The sequence below is a fragment of the Anticarsia gemmatalis genome, chromosome 11 (assembly GCF_050436995.1).
Source record: "Anticarsia gemmatalis isolate Benzon Research Colony breed Stoneville strain chromosome 11, ilAntGemm2 primary, whole genome shotgun sequence".
Lineage (NCBI taxonomy): Eukaryota > Metazoa > Arthropoda > Insecta > Lepidoptera > Erebidae > Anticarsia > Anticarsia gemmatalis.
Window position 1 is genome coordinate 613,763 of NC_134755.1, and position 16,871 is coordinate 630,633.

General features: G+C 34.1%; 1 protein-coding gene across 7 annotated transcripts in view; it reads left to right on the top strand.

Annotated features, from left to right (window-relative positions):
* Cad89D (cadherin 89D) overlaps positions 1 to 9,423 on the top strand; it is an 87,683-nt gene extending 78,260 nt beyond the window's left edge. The window contains exons 19-23 of one of the 7 annotated variants that reach the window (XM_076119821.1): positions 1,231 to 1,434; positions 2,647 to 2,958; positions 3,112 to 3,157; positions 7,173 to 7,295; positions 7,905 to 8,195. In XM_076119821.1, coding sequence (XP_075975936.1) covers positions 1,231 to 1,434; positions 2,647 to 2,958; positions 3,112 to 3,157; positions 7,173 to 7,295; positions 7,905 to 8,060 — 841 coding nt within the window. In that variant the 3' untranslated portion in view covers positions 8,061 to 8,195. Of the gene's footprint in view, positions 1 to 1,230; positions 1,435 to 2,039; positions 2,154 to 2,646; positions 2,959 to 3,111; positions 3,158 to 7,172; positions 7,296 to 7,904 lie in introns of those variants that run through there. The other 6 variants (XM_076119822.1, XM_076119816.1, XM_076119818.1 and 3 more) reach the window with 6 other exon arrangements.
* The last annotated feature ends 7,448 nt before the right edge of the window (positions 9,424 to 16,871 follow it).

Genomic DNA, 16,871 nt, shown 5'->3' on the forward strand with positions numbered 1-16,871 from the left:
CAGGATGTTTTTGATGGCATCTCACTTCTTTTTGTAAAGCGAACATAAGTCCAATTTGTATGGAAAGACGGTTATTTTTTTCATAATTCAACATATTTTCCTATTGAAATGTTGTTCAGTTTCATGGGCTAAACACCCTTAAGTTATGCCTCATACAGTAGGTACCTATGTACACCTATTATTTTCTATTATACTACAGTAATAGTTAATTCATTAACTGCAAATGTAACCTTGTAATCCTATATAAATGTATAAGATTACAAAGTTATTCTTGCAGTTAATGTATTTAGAAAACTGGACTGAAATTAGAAAATATTGAAATTTTCCCATGATTAAGATACTAAATTCTATTTGTATTCTAAATTTGAAGCTTCTAAGTCTGCTAGAAATGCCTTAGACTTTTGATGATCGGTGAGTCAGTGAGTCAGTGAATCAGTGAGTGACAAAATTCAAAACTTTAACAAGTTGTCATTCTTAAAGTACTGGTTCAAATTGACTGAAATTTTCAATGTACTGTGTTCATACAATGACTGATAAGTCGCTAAAAATTCAGGCTTCTTGTTTTATCCACAACGAAATTATAGGGGGTCGAAAATGGCCTGAATTGCTTCGAGAAAAGATGGTACGGCCGTGCCGCTTTTTTTTGCTCGACTTGCGGGGGCACTGCCGTGCCCCAGATTTTAATATTATAATGCAACGGGTCTAAAGCGTGAAAAAAACCTTTAATATTTATTCGCGTTTGAGACCCGTTGCAGTATATATTTATGTGTACAGGTCTCGACAGTTTAAAAACAATATAATTATGTTCTTGTTCAAATTCCCATAAAAAGGTTAAGTTTCAAAGGTTAATTCGATAAATGCAAGGAATCTTTCGTTGAACTAAGTTTCCTTGATTATGCAAGTGCACGAAATAGACAGCGCTTGAACTGATTGAAATTCATGCTTAAAATCTCGAAATTTGTGAAACTAGTAACTTTCCTAGTTCATTGGTCTAGAAATGTAGTTTAAATCAACATTTACATACATTATTGTCTGTCTTATTACTGTAGTCAAAAAAAATTATTAAATCTGCTTGGACATGATTTAATTACTTTGGTCTGCTATACAGACATTTTATTTCATCTACCTTCTACAAACTAACTTAAAATATTAAACTTTTTAAGCCATCTCGGCTTGCACATAATAAATTGCTTAACATTGCGTTTGCTAAAATATAATTTTCATTCCCAGATCTTTAATGAAACGCGAAACAGACCTCCGCCACGACCTCGCTGGTTTCAAGGTGTTAGAAGTTGGTGACACGACCATGGTTCAAGCCAGGAGTGGCAAGCTCCTCAGTACGATGGAGATCAGCGTGGTCGCTCTCGGGTGTATCGTCTTTGTTGGAGCTTGCACCACTGCTATTTGTATACTCTGTGTCAGGAGAAGTAGGAGGTGAGATTTGTATATTTTCTTAGGCTATGTACCCTAATTTATATTTCCTAGGAATTCTATACATTAAGTCTTGGGTTCGATACCTGGGGCAAGCGAAAGGTTACTTATTTTATTAATTTCGCCCGTAGCATTTTCGAGTTTGTTACCGTTGGTACATATAGAAATCTAAAATAGACTACGCTTAGTAAACTTTTAGCATAATTCAATTATGTAAGTCAGATAGCAGGAAGAGCAAATAAAAAGTAATATAATGTAGATCTCGATTAAGTTGTTCAGAAATCTGAACTATACGTATAAAATTTGAAGACCTACTCCAAGATTTTGACTGGACTTTATTGTAATCAGATCACTTATATTAAATGAAACAAATGTAGTTGCACTTTAACTAGAATTATGAATAACATTTTAAGTAGTTCTCAACCCTTTTTTAATCAAAAAACATTCAAATCACATTTTCTTTTAGATTGTTTTATTTACCTACTCTACTACTATTCATCAATGTAATTTTAGACTTGTTTAATTTTGGGTTCCTATTTATTGTAGTGTCAGTATATTTTGCTTAATATTCTGATGGTAAGCAATATGTTTTCGCTTATCATTTTCAGACACCACCACCATCATAGGCGAAAGCATGTGACCCACTATTTCATATGAAATCCTGTTGCATGTCGTAGTATTAGTTCTTAGTTTGTTGTTGATAATAAACAAATCTTTATTGATTTCGTAGCATTTTCCTGGCACTTAATCTTTAAGTTCCTTATTTTCTTTTGTTGTAAGTACATTATGTATTTTATTACTATTGACTGCCGCTGCTTTTGGTATTTTAGTAAGTTTAAGACAAGATAGATTATTAGGTCCACAAAGATGACCAATCAGAAAAATCTGTAGGTGTTTCCTCATTTTAATTTTTAATCATCTACATAGCTAGTTAATCAATAAAAAAATTGCCAAAGCCATGAAGCAGGCCTAGGGCCCTAAATGGTCAGAGATTCCATCTGACAAGAACACACAACGACATCTCAGAAAACATTATGTACATTAGTACTTAGTCTCATTATCTTAGAAGATGATCTAATAAAATCTAAAGCAAAAAACAGTGGGATATACATATTGTATATCGGCAATAAAAAAAATATCATGTTAGAGATAGTATAGTTAATACCAAACTCAGCGGCGGTCTCACAATAACACCTCACTTCTTTGCCCTAACAGACGCCACCACAAACCATATTCCCAGCAACGTCTTAACGCTTTCTCAACTGAGCACTTAACAAAGTTCGGAGGGCTCTTCCCGTCGGGAGGGAACCAGTGTCAGGAACTCAACCAGTCTTATAGCGAGGCTGACTCCTATATTGACGTCATCAACCATAATACGGTGAAGAAAGTCTGCCCCCATGGAAACACGGTGGAAGAATTCGGAAAAGCCCATCAGAAATGCGTGAAAAATCAATTTGGAGATGACATGTTTAACCAGAAACATGAGAGAATGTGTATCAAGTTCAACCAACGCCCTTTGCAGAAGAGGTATGCTTTTTGTTTAGTTATTTTTAACTTTATCTTAATGTGATGTAGGTTGATTTTCGCTTGTAGTGTCAGTGTACTTAATATCTTCTGCTATGAAGTTGTTTTCTGCTTTTATAGTTTGAGTTGAAATTGTAGTTATTGTTATTTCTGCAGTTTCCAATTTTGGAGACTAGCTGATGCCCGCGGCGTCGCTCGCGCGGTATGTTTACAGATTTATTTCTTGTACGGCTTTGGTTGAGGTGCGACCAATCAAGCCTTTATGAGCATTTATTATTTTTATTATAGGGTGGGTAAGTTTAATTATTTTTTCATATCTACAAGGAAAACTTGGGAAATATTTTTGTACAAAAATCTTTTTTATTTATTTATATACGCTTCGTAGCAGAAAATTATATTGGAATAAGCGTGGATTCATTGGATATCACCTTAATGTAAAATTTTATTTTGGTATGGATAATATTGAAACTTAGTGTAAGTAAAAAGCAAATTTGTGGTAGTAGTATCAATATTATAAATATTTTAACCCTTTCATTGGTTGCATTCTGTGGTTCAAATTCTTACACTTAACCAATATCTACTATATGACTTGCACGATTCACACAGGACTTATTTTTTCAATTTATAAACAGATTGGCTCAATTGGTACGTTTAACAAATCAATTTATATACTTTTTTCATTGCGGTCACGGTCACATCGTAAAAAAATAAACCTTAAAGTCATTATGCTTTCGTATTACGTAATGTTAGATATCAATATTACAAGTTCATACATACTTTAATGCGAAAAGACTTTTTCCCCGACCTAATATAAAACTTTTCCGTTACTGAGTGACTGACTGATGGACAATGCACTGCCGAAACTATTGAGCGTAGAAAGTTGAAATTTAGTATGAAGATTTTTGTGTAGCGGTCTGTATTAGGTACTGTTATAAATCTCTTTTTGGTTTGAAGTGCTGACAAAACTATATTTCCCATCCAATGCCATCGATTCTCCAAAACATTGTTTTTGCATCTTCTAAGACTTTAAAATTGTACAAACGATCATTGTTAAACTTTTGATCTCAAAGCATTTGATAAAATCTTAAGTCAAGGTCTCACAATCCAAGAATTTTGACTTCCGCATCAAAAACAATAAATATGACCTCGAAACAGAACCTTCCGAGAAATACTTCATCAAACAATTTTGATCTCAAGCCAATTGTTTCAAAGTTCTGTAAAAGAGAACTCAAACAAAAATATTGTTTTAATTCCATTCGTTTGTAATCTTTAGTAAGAATTTGTTTCCAGAAATATACACGTGTCTTTAATAGCTAAAGGTATGTGTATATACTCTTAAAAAGTTATTAACTGAATTATAATTTGAATATATGTATAATGTTTAACATTGGAAACTAAACTTGAAAATATTATTTATTTTTGTAAATTCTGCTTATATTATAAAAACACTAAATCCCCATATTTCTTGGAAGTACTACATACTTTGTTTGTTCAAATCTCAGGAACTACTGTTTCGAATTAATAAAATAATGTTTAATATTTACTCAAATATAAACAAAATTCAATAAAAATAACCTAATTTGTACCTAAGCCTTATTTAAATACGAGAAACCAGTGAGTACCTGTTACTTATTTTCCAATTGACAAAACATTACAAGTAGAAAAATCTTAGGCTTGGTACACACATATTCGGGTCAGCACGTTCGGTTCGGCAGTATTTATCGAACAACAAAACCGATTCGAAGCAATAACTTCACTTGTTTGGCGTGTACCGACCAGCAGCCCGATTCTCTTTCGAGAACTGGCTAGCTATTGAAATTTTGTATGAAAATCTGATCAGCGCCTCTAGCGGGCGTCGTAGTAACTATTTTTGCAGTAAATTTTAAATGTCAAACTCTCGATACTCGACGGTGCCAATTGTAGAGAATCGCGCTATAGCTATTTCCTTCGGGTCCAATCGTCACAATTCGGTTAAAAGTAAGCATTCAGTGGTAATGTCGAGCGGCATTTTCCCCGAACATTCATCTACACATATTTGGTTTTGCCGAACGGTTTTGCCTATTAATGCCAAAATGAAAACGTGTACGACAACCCTAAAACATCACAAATCTCGATTTTCTCAAACCACAGACAAATCATCAACTGGAAAAAACAACGTTATTTATTTTTTTTCCTTAAAAACACAACATTTTATAAAACCCACTGATTGATAGAAGATACTTCAAAAGAATTATATGAATTAAGTAATATTGAAAGAAATAAACATAATATTTTTTAAGACTATTACTACGCCTCAAATGTCACCTTGAAGTAGTATTACTTAAAATATTCAAAATTATATGTTGAATATGGAAAAAGACACCTATCTATAAAATCTTAAAGATTGCTAGGTTACGCAAGTGCGAAGTATAATTATAATGTTAATAAAAAATATCTTATGACAACTCCCACACGATGACCGGACAATCTGATTTCAAACTAAACTGAGTTTGTACAATTGTAATAACATAAATGATAAATAAATACTTGTATAGGAATACTCCTGATAATTAAAAAGTAAAATAGCAAATAATTAACTCTCATCCTTTATTTTTTTAAACACACTACTGTCCAACTGCTGGGCAAGGGCCTCCAAGAAATGTGTTAAAGAGCATCTATAATAAACTGGCTAAATACATAACAATGAAAGCTGTGAACATTAGCACCAAATAGTTTTACTGATGACTTTAGACAATACATCCCAAAAGTATGTCTACGCCAAAAACAATATAAAAACCATTTCAAATACGCCATTACAATAAATAACAAACATCAATAACAAACGAACACTGATAATATTGATATAGAGACACAATGATACTTATACAGAGCGAAAGAACCTGTAAAGACCCTTGCAGATATGGTTTCCGTCACGCACACGCCACGCACCCTATCAAACGTTTCAAAGTTTCTTGTATAAAAGTCTTAATGCAAGTATGTGCACCTATTATCTCCTCTGCTGTATAGATCTTTCACACATGAATATACACTATTTGTCAAATTTATAATGATTATATTGATAATTGCATAAAAATATGATCTCTCAACATAATTTAAAGTGCCTAATCCTCATACTTTAATTAAGTAGTTCGTTAAACAGACAGGATTATTTTAGTTGTTTTACTATTTTTGTCAGTTTAAGTAAAGTAAATATACTCGTGTTATCCCAGTCACACTATTTATGCATATTGAGAATAAGGAAAAAAAACCATTTAACAAATACTGCGTGTCTCTAGCGTAGTAGAAATACGCTGGCAAAACGCACATATAGTCCGTCACTACTAGTGTAAGACTATGTGCGTACCTTTAAAGTATCATAAAAAAGTCTATTTTTTCAATTCACAATTCATAATTTAAAACGTTCGCAAATGTACTCGTATAATTTATTTTTAATCTACTCTGAGGTTTGGGGTTGAATGAAAAATGTAGAGAGAGTCTGTTGCATGTCATTTTATTAGACTTGTAGGTCAGTCGAGAATAGTCCAGTTTTAAACGAAAATAGAACTTATATTGAAGTACTAGAGTATGTTTTTGAACTGTGGTTTTGTGCATTAGTGCAGTGTTTATGAACCACACAACTTCACTTCAAATCATATGTTTGAGGTTGTATTGATGTTGCTTATTCCATTTGCTTAGATGTCAATGACTTTAAATTTTAAAACATCTTTTATGTAAACACCTCCAAGTATAGTAACTACAAAAACGGTATGAAAATCGATTCGACTCTTAGACGAGGTTTTTTTGATGATGTTTTACATAATTTGTATCTTGCTATATCGCCAATACATGAAAATATTTCTTACCTAAATACAACAGCGTTTAAAAGGAACATTGAACAAGCATCATTTTAGTTCCGTTGTTTACCCAGCATGCAACAGCACAAACAACTGCTATAAAAAAATATAAATGTGTCTTTAAATCTACTTCCACTCAAATCAATATTAAACAGAAATGACAGTAGTTGTCTCTACTATTTTGCGTCTACAACACACAGATATCAATTTACCTAAGTTTAAAACCGTCTCTTAATATTGACAATACATTGAACTATCTCTTACTTAACTAAAACAGCGTTTAAAACGAATTTTATTTTGACATTCACCACAAAAAAAGCAACAATCCAACTATCGCCAACTATCCACACATACAGACTAACATAACAACACTTTACCATATAGGAAGGGGCAGGACACATCGATAACGTCAGTGAATTCCAGCGGACAAGACTCTGGCATCGCGGAGGCAACTTCCAGATGTCCTTGCGGCCAGTCCAGCCTCCACACCTCCGAGGAGAGCAGCGGGTGGGTATCTTGTTATTCAAATTCAAAATATCCTTTAGTTTGTAAACTTTTTACAAAGTATTTGAAATACATTGTATTTTTTGTCCGTTTCGAGAAAACTGGTTGCTCATGAGATGAAACCCACGGCTTGCTCTTTTAAAATGTGACTATTGACTTGAAACATCCAGATCTTGATAGCAAAGATCTTTGAGGAAAGGAAAGTTTTGAGGGAAATACGACTGGAATGGTTTTTGCTACGGAGATTTGGATGTTGCTTGTTGATAAAAGAAATCATGTCATTACGTTACATTTGCCAAAATAACGTTGTCATTGTTGAGAGGGTCATTTAGGTCTATTATATGATGATATGGGCAACTATAAGAATGAAAGAAATCACAATTTTGGCATGTATTCAGGGAAAGGTTTAACTTTATCATATTTTATACATAAAAAGATGGATAACAGAATACTTAATGCTCTATTTAAAACCCTCTGCAAAATGTCATACTCATTTTTAAGTATCACCATTTTATAACCCCCAATCATCAAACTAACGTAACTTTACTGCCATCAAAACCATCTACTAACTGAATCAACCAAAGGCATCTCAAACTCAACTACAATTCCTAGGTGCAGTTACGAAGATTCTCTGAAGTCTACCCACAACCCAGAGGGGCGAGTGAAGCCATACCGAGAGCACGAACCTCGTTTCATGAGGCGAGCCTCCTTCGGACACCAGCCGCTGGATTCCAGGCAGTTCAACTACAGACGTCAATCCTTTTCTGAAAACATGCAGAGGCACTTTCCCCCTTTTGAGAGAATCGGTTCTGGAGGTAGAATGACCAGACAAATTTCTACTCCTAACGTTTCGAATATCACTCAGTCTTACTTCTTGAGTGGAAAGAAGAGAGTTGAAAATAGGAGAAAGGAGGTACTGAATGAGCCTATGGTGGATTACGATCATAGTGAGGGAGAGGACGTGTTTGATACGTCGCATAGGATGGAGAGGAGGGCAAGCGGGAGGAATCATAAGAGAGGGAAGTTTATGGAGTTGGGAGGGCAAGCTGCTGTCTTTGTGGCCACTCCCGCTGCAGCTGAGATTATGAGAAGACAAGGCAGCGAAAGACTTATGTTTGCAAGACCTTTATAGTAGTAGCCATTGTATATTCCGAAGTAGATTTAGTTGGATGTTTGAAGGATATTTGCAAGGAATTGTATGATAATGTTTTGCAATAAATTAAAACTGCGATTGTAGAGTATTTTTATGTCAAATGTGAGGTTGTTTTAGAGTTGTGATGAAGGGAATGTCTTGCTTTATTTACTTGTTCAATTGTAATACCAATAAGTACCTATAATGCTCAAACTTATATTTAATGTTTCAATATTGTTACTCTAAAAAGAATAGGGTTTTACCATACATATCTATCGATAATGACTACCTCCAAATGATGGTAGAATAGGCGATTGTGAACAGTTGGTTTCACAAGATACAATTGATCAGCTGCTACTGGTCGGTAGTGTGTGTGACTTCCTCACAGATGCCTCGGGTTCAAATCCCGGGTCGAGAAGTTAGACAATTGTGAATTAGCGTTTACAAGATACAATTGATCAGCTGCCTCTATGGGCATCGGTAATGTGTGTGCCTTTCTCACATATGCCTCGGGTTCATATCCTGGGTCGGGAATTTACTAATGAATGGTTCAGACAGGAAATTCTCTATGAACTAGTTGAGGTCGCCAACTACTTTGTGAGTACGTAAAGTCGATAGTGCACTATGATTATTTATCGATAGATTAGTATGGTCATACCCTTAAATATAAAATATTGAAGAATTTTAAATTGAGTGATAATTTACAAAGTTAACTTATAATGTGCAATTTGTATTTATATGTAATTAAGTGTATATTCACTGTAAATAACTTAGTGTAGAATTTTGGACAGATTTCTTGCCTTCAGCTTTACTTATTTGGTTGTGTCCAAAGAATACATTGATAAGTGCCATTTGGTTAATACTGTCTCTACCTAGAGACGATGTAGAGTTTTGTTACTGCCTGTTATAATAATGTTTAACCACCTAATTACGATGTTACGACGATTTGTATTTTTGTAAATATTTTTTTAATTAAGAAGTAAATTAGATAATTATTCATTTTGTATTTTTATTTTGAACGCGGACTGGTCCGACTTGGTGGGAATTTTGATCCCATTGATCCCATACGAATCTTATCCCAAAAGTCACAAATATATTATAAAAAAATATCCAATTTTGTTAAATAGTTCAAAGGTTATGCGGCAGTCTAGATGTATAATACTTTTTTGCTGAGACTGTAAATTTAAAAAAATCTTACATAATATATTATTTCCCTCAGTACAATTTTCTCTGATTTGGATTAAATGGACTAGCAAAGTGAAGTAGAATGTCCTCCAACAAAATTGATGTTTAAGTAAATATAAAAAGTGGTTTTTGCTCATTCCTTCCGGTTAAACACAAAATGAATTTAATCAATTATACTATTTCTATTCCCTCTTAAATCGTCTTATCAAAGTCTGAATAATAAAATTCTCTAAAAAAAAGATGTTTATTATTAATCTGCAAAGAAAAAGATACAAACGAAAATCGCAGATCTCAAATATTTCTTTTACAGTGAAGATTCTAGCAAAAGTAAAAGCATAACTAAAAAATACTGAAGCAAAAAACAGGTACTCTTAAAAGATAAAGTATCAACCCTTTCCAAGTTACATTGCCCTACATCAAAAGGCCATTCACATAACCTAGGTCTCTAATAAAAGCCTAAAATATCTTTTAACCCGACAACAGATATATAAACGACGACAATCCATATTTTTATACTAATAATATACACTAAAGTCAGTCTGTTTGTTACGCTTTTAAAAACAGGTAATAGACTTTTGATAAAATTTAAGTAAAGCAGTAATCAAATACAGCTTCCCTTTTCTTTAAGATGTACTTCTATCAAATAAATATCACAAACCCATTGTTGTCTCACTGCTAGAAAAGGGTCTCTTCCCAGAATAAGAAATGTCCTAGGTCTTGCGTCCACCACGCTGAACAAGTCTTGGTCAGCGTGGTGGACTCAAGCCCGACGAAGAACCGACGGTGGTAGACTCAACGCTTCTAGAACTGTGTTATGGACCTCTCAAGTAGTCAACGTTAATCTGAATATTTCCCATCACCAGTCAGAACAAGGGTTTTGTAAAGTCATTGGGTTCAAACCCTCGACAACTTGCGCGAAAGACTAATGCTTAGACCACTCGAATCACTGCTCTTATATTAAGTTCTTATATTAACAGCACTTAACCCCTAAGTATGAAAAACTGATGAAAGTATGCGAGTAAAGCCAGGCAGGGCAGCAAGGTGACAATATGTCAATACGTAAAAGGTCACACTTTGTAAATGGATCCTCTTTGAGAGAGAATGTATCAACATAAATAAAAAACTAACAAAACAAGGGGAACTTATTGCATGTTATTGTATACTACTTTAGGATGTAGTGACCATCATTTTCTATTATTTTTAGCAATTCTATTTTAAATAACTTTGTTTCAAGGATTTTCCGTTATATGTATGTTAATGCATAGACTGAGTAGCCGTTGTCCATCTGGAAATATTCTTCTAATTCTGGAGCTAAAGGGTTTGTGTTTTATTTTTATTTTTTTTTATTTATTTAGGGAAATACAAACAGTTACACACTTACATTGTTATGAAGTAAGCAGTACAAATAGGTACTACTTGTATGTGAAAGCCGCAGCGTTTTTCACGTATTACACATAATTTATTTTATAATATTGTGTTCATGCTTCTTTTGCATGATTATTCTTTTTTTTTTTGTATGCAGATTACAAAGTTTTAATGAAACCTATTCTATACACAAAAATAAAAATGTTCAAAATATTGCTAGGTAAGCAATACAGTTCCTAAAAAAATAATATTATTATTATCAGCCAGTTTGTTTGTCCGGTCGCTTTGCCACGACATAATTAAAGACCAAACTTTAAATCTAGTAAACAGCCTAAGACAAAACTCACTCATCCTAAAGGCAACCTTTGACCTATGTAGATAATTCAGTAATTAATCTTAGTCACAAAGTTAATACCTAACATAGTCCGGAGTAGTCCGGAGTTATCCGGAAACATGTCTCAACATGGTCCGCGCAGGCCTGCCGTTCAGCTCACCCGGGCAATGAACTTGCTATACTTGACTGATTTTTGAAATATATTGTATATTTTTATATTCTGTTAAAGATGTTTTAGGAAGTAAGGGTCATTTGTTGCTAAAAGATTGGAGGTTTCTTTTTTGAGGATACATTTCAAGACTAAAAATAAATTCTAAAACGAGGATATTTTTTTCATTCATACTCGTAGTTACAAAGAACATATCTATACTAATAGAGTTTGTTTGTTTGTTTGTTTGTTTGTTTGAACGCGCTAATCTCAGGAACTACTGGTCCGATTTGAAAAATTCTTTCAGTGTTAGATAGTCCATTTATCGAGGAAGGTTATAGGCTATATATCATCACGCTACTACCAATAGGAGCAGAGTACCAGTGAAAAATGTTACAAAAACGGGGAAATTTTGACTCATTCTCTCTTATGTGACGCAAGCGAAGTTGCGCGGGTCAGCTAGTGTATTATAAAACCGCTTTATAGCTTTGAGACAACCAATATATAAATTGCACAATGCACGACATTGAACCCAGGATTCTTTCGTCCAGTGGTAGTAGTAGATGGCTACTGTAACTCCGGTGCTATAAAGGTTGTATAAAAACAATTGTCAAACTGCTGGGCAGGGATTTCTTCCTGTAATGAGGGAAGAGTTAGTCCTTGAGTCCACCACGCTGGGCAATTGCGGGTTGGGGTCTTTGCATACCTTCATGAACTGTTCTAAAGAACTCAGGCATGCAAGGTTGCATCACAATGTTTTCTTTCACCTTTGGAACAAGTGATACTTAATTATTTGTAATACACATATCAAACTATTCAAATCAATATAAAACCTTTTCCAGTCAATAACAATACAAAAGACACTTCAAACTAAAACTATAACAAAACAATCGTATTAAACATTCAATTATTTCCCAATAAAGATTAGACAGAGCCCAGAGGGACAAACAGGACCGATAATCCTCTAACCCAAGTTAATGGATAAAATAGCTAAATTGGGGCGAAGGGTTGAAAAGGCAAGTTCATAAATGGTTAGTCCTTGTTATACGTAAGTATGTACATGAATGTAAGTTTTTTGATATATGCTTTTTCTTGTTCATGACGACCTTCACTCTAAGATTTGCTCTTGCGTCGCGAAGACTTCTACAAAAGTTAGTGATCAACCTAGTGTCAAAGTTATTTAAGCCGTCCAAGACCTTTGAGGTGGATTAACGACTGATACCTTAATTAACAACAACCAGGCCCGGCTTTTTACGTGCCCTCCGAAGCATGGGGATTCCCAGTTCAAATACCACTATGCGGCCACTCATCTATAGAATGACCGCGGCAAGAGCTGCTTAACCCACAGATCGTTTACCCACCGGTGAGCGCAACTAGTACATTGGTTGATCCTTTTTCTGACGCAAGGACACGGACGGCAATAAATCAGCCCCCATTTAAAAATCTACGAAATCTATCTAAAATTCAAAGTTGCTGTTAAGGAACATCTCGTTAGGAAGGCTTATTACAGAGTTGATGAGTATCTAAACGACAATAGCTCTTGGGATTAGTCGCTCGCTTGATTAGGATTCTTTGACATTAGGGAACTTTGCTATAAATTGTATAAACTCAGTAGCAGTAGGTCTAATATTGTAAAATATGGGCAATTAATGATGCAATTAGGTGATGTTACGTACAATTTGATGTTATTCATAAAACTGTCACTTTTTTTCTTTTATAATGTTCACAACCAGTGTGCTCACTTGCTGCCCATATTCTTATTATCACATGCTAGTAGGTGCTCCCAACATACGGTACGATCAGAGACTAATAAATAACCTAGCTATATTAATTTAACTTAATTGACGTTTAGTCTATATCGCTGATTGTTGGCAGCTCCTCGCATGGTCAATTATTGTATCAACCACATTGTAAAACTTTTGGCGATTGAAAAGAGTGGCCGTGAGTTTCTCGCTAGCTCTTCTCATAAGGCTCTACCCCCTTTCCGAGCTAGTGGTAGATTCAGTAATTGTAACGACTATCATAAGTGTCAATATTTGACCTAAATGAATAAATGATTTGATTTGATTTTGATTTTACGAGCCATGTGAAATCTTTATTAGCCAATATTAGTATTAATCCATAAAATTGTTAAAAGGACCCTCGGAAATACTCAGATACCTTAATGAGTAATAATGAGACCCTACAAATATTCTCTACTTCATTATGTTGTAAATTAATTCACTTTAGTGGATTTACTGGTCGTTCAGATTGTGATTGATGTATTCGTAGGAGAAAATTAGTGGAGATAAAATAATTTAAGCGACTGGTACTGTTGGCACTTACGACGTGCATATAACTCGTTGTGCATCAGAATATTATCCCTCTTATTCACAAAATTTTAGGAAGTTATGAAAGGCTTATGAAGAGTTTTGTTTCTTTGACTACTTAGCGAAATGAAAAGGAGAAAACATATTATAGTAGTTTTTTTAACTTAAATAGGTTCATAGTATGTTTATGAATAAAAGGGTATGTGTGTAGCTCGTAATAGTTTCAAAACTTTAATGTAAAATAAGTGAAGACCAAGTGACGGTGGACATAGAAGTTCGATACAAGGAGACGACACTTAATAAATAAATTACTAGCGCGATTCTGTACAACTATCGAGTATCGACAACCGGCTAGCTATGGAGAATGTTTGTATGAAAAATTAAACAAGCATTTCATTATGCAAGAACTATGTATTTCAGCGGCGCCATTTTAAACCATTACCATAAAATCAAGTAAAAAATATGTTGGAGCGCACTTGGGACCAATTCGAAATTTGAATTGAGAATTTTTTTTATTCAATTACCTAACTAATCCATATTGGATATTTAAGGAAGACGAGGCTGTAAGGGTATTGTTTCCTTTGCCTGCTTCAACGGACGCAAAAGAAATAGACGCCGATTCTCTTTTTGTGTTTAATATTTCGTTGAACAATATTAATTATGATATCTTTATATTATTGATGTATTTTTGCAATTGTGGTTTAACGTAGACTATAGTTATTATTTATGAGATGTACTGTACATGATTATTATTTATTAACTATATAACATAATACGTTTAAAATTAGTATGTCCACAATTATTGCCAGAATTTCAGAACGAATCTTTTTTTCTTTTTAACTCAGTTAAATGTCAAATTGTTGTTACTCGATAATTCACTATTCTCTGCCGGTTTTCGGTCGAAACGAATAAAATAGTTAGCTTTAAAATTGTCATTGTGCCTATGACCCGTTGTGCATCTTAGTATTGTGTGTGTAAGTTGCGACAGTTTTAAATCTTTAATATAAAACGAATGAAGATCAAGTGATGGTAGGCGTAGAAACTCGATACAGGAAGACGACGCTTATAAGGTAAGTGCATCAGTGGCGCGTGAGCACGATCGATGCAACTCGGTCGAAACGTCGCGTAACAAATAAAGTATCGTAAACCTTAATCCGCCGATGCTTAATTATTAACATTTATTACTATTTAAAATATTGAATCAACTACTTGTAAACTAAACAAATGTTCTAGCAATATATCAATACGTATTGAGATTTATGTGAGAGGTGCGTGTTAATCTGCGATTTACAACTTTAATGTACTGTAATTGTTATTTATGGGTTATATTTGTTTATTTAAAATTATAAAGTATGATCTTTATATATAAAGAAGAGAAAGCTAAGTAATATAAGGGCTTCAATTCATATCAGTAGGTACACTATGAACCTAATTACCAATTGATTTTTGAAGTGATGTGAATATTAAAAATAATCATCACTTGTTCTAAGAGTAAAGGAAACATTGTGACACGATCCTTTATGTTTGTGAGTTCTTGAGTTTCAATGCTGCGAATCCGCATTTGGCCACCGTAGTCGGCTTAAGGACTAACCCCTCCTTCATTACGTGAGGAGACCTTTGCCCAGTATGACAGTAATGACTTAATATGTAATTATATTTTCGAACAGCGTACTAGCTTTAAAATAATAAAAAAAATATTGTTGTTTTTTTAAGTAAAGCATATTCAAATAATAATAGTTGTTAAAACTGGGTTATAATAGCAAGCAGCTCTTTGACATTTAAACTTATTGTATTCATAACATTCAGACGGTACGAAAATGTTTTATAAATCAGCTTAGCAGCATGAAAATCTACCAAAGTATAAAAAGTATTTTATTAATACGTTAAAATACTGAATCTGTTTTTTTAAAATCAAACATAGTTTGTGACTGCTTCCGTGGAGCAGTAGTTACGGTCGCCACGCCGCTGCCATTGCATTGGGAGGTCGTAGGCTCGATTCCCTCACGGCGCAATTGACTATTCGTGCAATCCACATTTAGTTGCTTAGGGTCTGGTTTTACAAGAGCAAATCTTAGTGCAGGAGTTGTCTTTTTAAAAGGAAAGGATATGAAAGGAAAACAGCCTAAAATACTTCTTCTACGCAGTTCACTAGTTCCAATAAAACAGGACTAACAATCTGCATATCAATTGCAAAGTGTCACCTTGACATTATAACAATAAACAACAACAACACTCAACAACAACACTCAACAACGACAGACCACAATTATGAAACTTGTAAACACAGACAGATATTGTGTCGTTGTAATGGACACTCGATTGAACTTCATTCGTTAGTATTTATAGATTTTTGCGTTGCTTACAAAGACTGAATTTTAAGCAGTGATAACCGAGTGGTTTAAGTTGGCACCTCCCACGCAAGTGTTTGCAGATTCGAATCCGAGGCAACACCAATGACTTTTCGAAGTTATGTGTATATCCATACTAATATTATAAATGCGAAAGTAATTCTGTCTGTCTGTCTGCTACTCAATCACGCCTAAACTACTGAACCAATTTGCATAAAATTTGGTATGGAGATATTTTGATACCCGAGAAAGGACAAAAGGAGCAGAGTACCAGTAATTAATGTTACAAAAACGGGGAAAATTTTTACCCATTCTCTCTTATTGGACGCAAGCGAAGTTGCGCGGGTCAGCTAGTTAGAAATAATTATTACTTGCTCTAACGGTGAAGAAAAACATCGTGAAACGGTGTAGGAAAACTTGCATGCCTAAAGATTTGTTTTAATACATTTATTGAGGGCATGCAAAGACCCCAACCAGCAGTTGACCAGCGTGGTGGACTCAAGGCCTAACCCCTCCCCTCGTTTCAACCCTTGCCCTACAATGTGACAGTAATGGGTTAAAGAAAAAAAAAACTACTAACTGTGTATCATAAATATGTAGATTAGTAATATTGTACCGTTTTCCATATAATATTACCAATCTATTTATAATTAATCAATACGATTGTCACTCATTTCTTCGAATAAAACAAAGCGAAAGTTGTCTAAAAATATATCTACTAAAAGTCCTAAAAATACGAAAATGTATTTCTGCCTAAC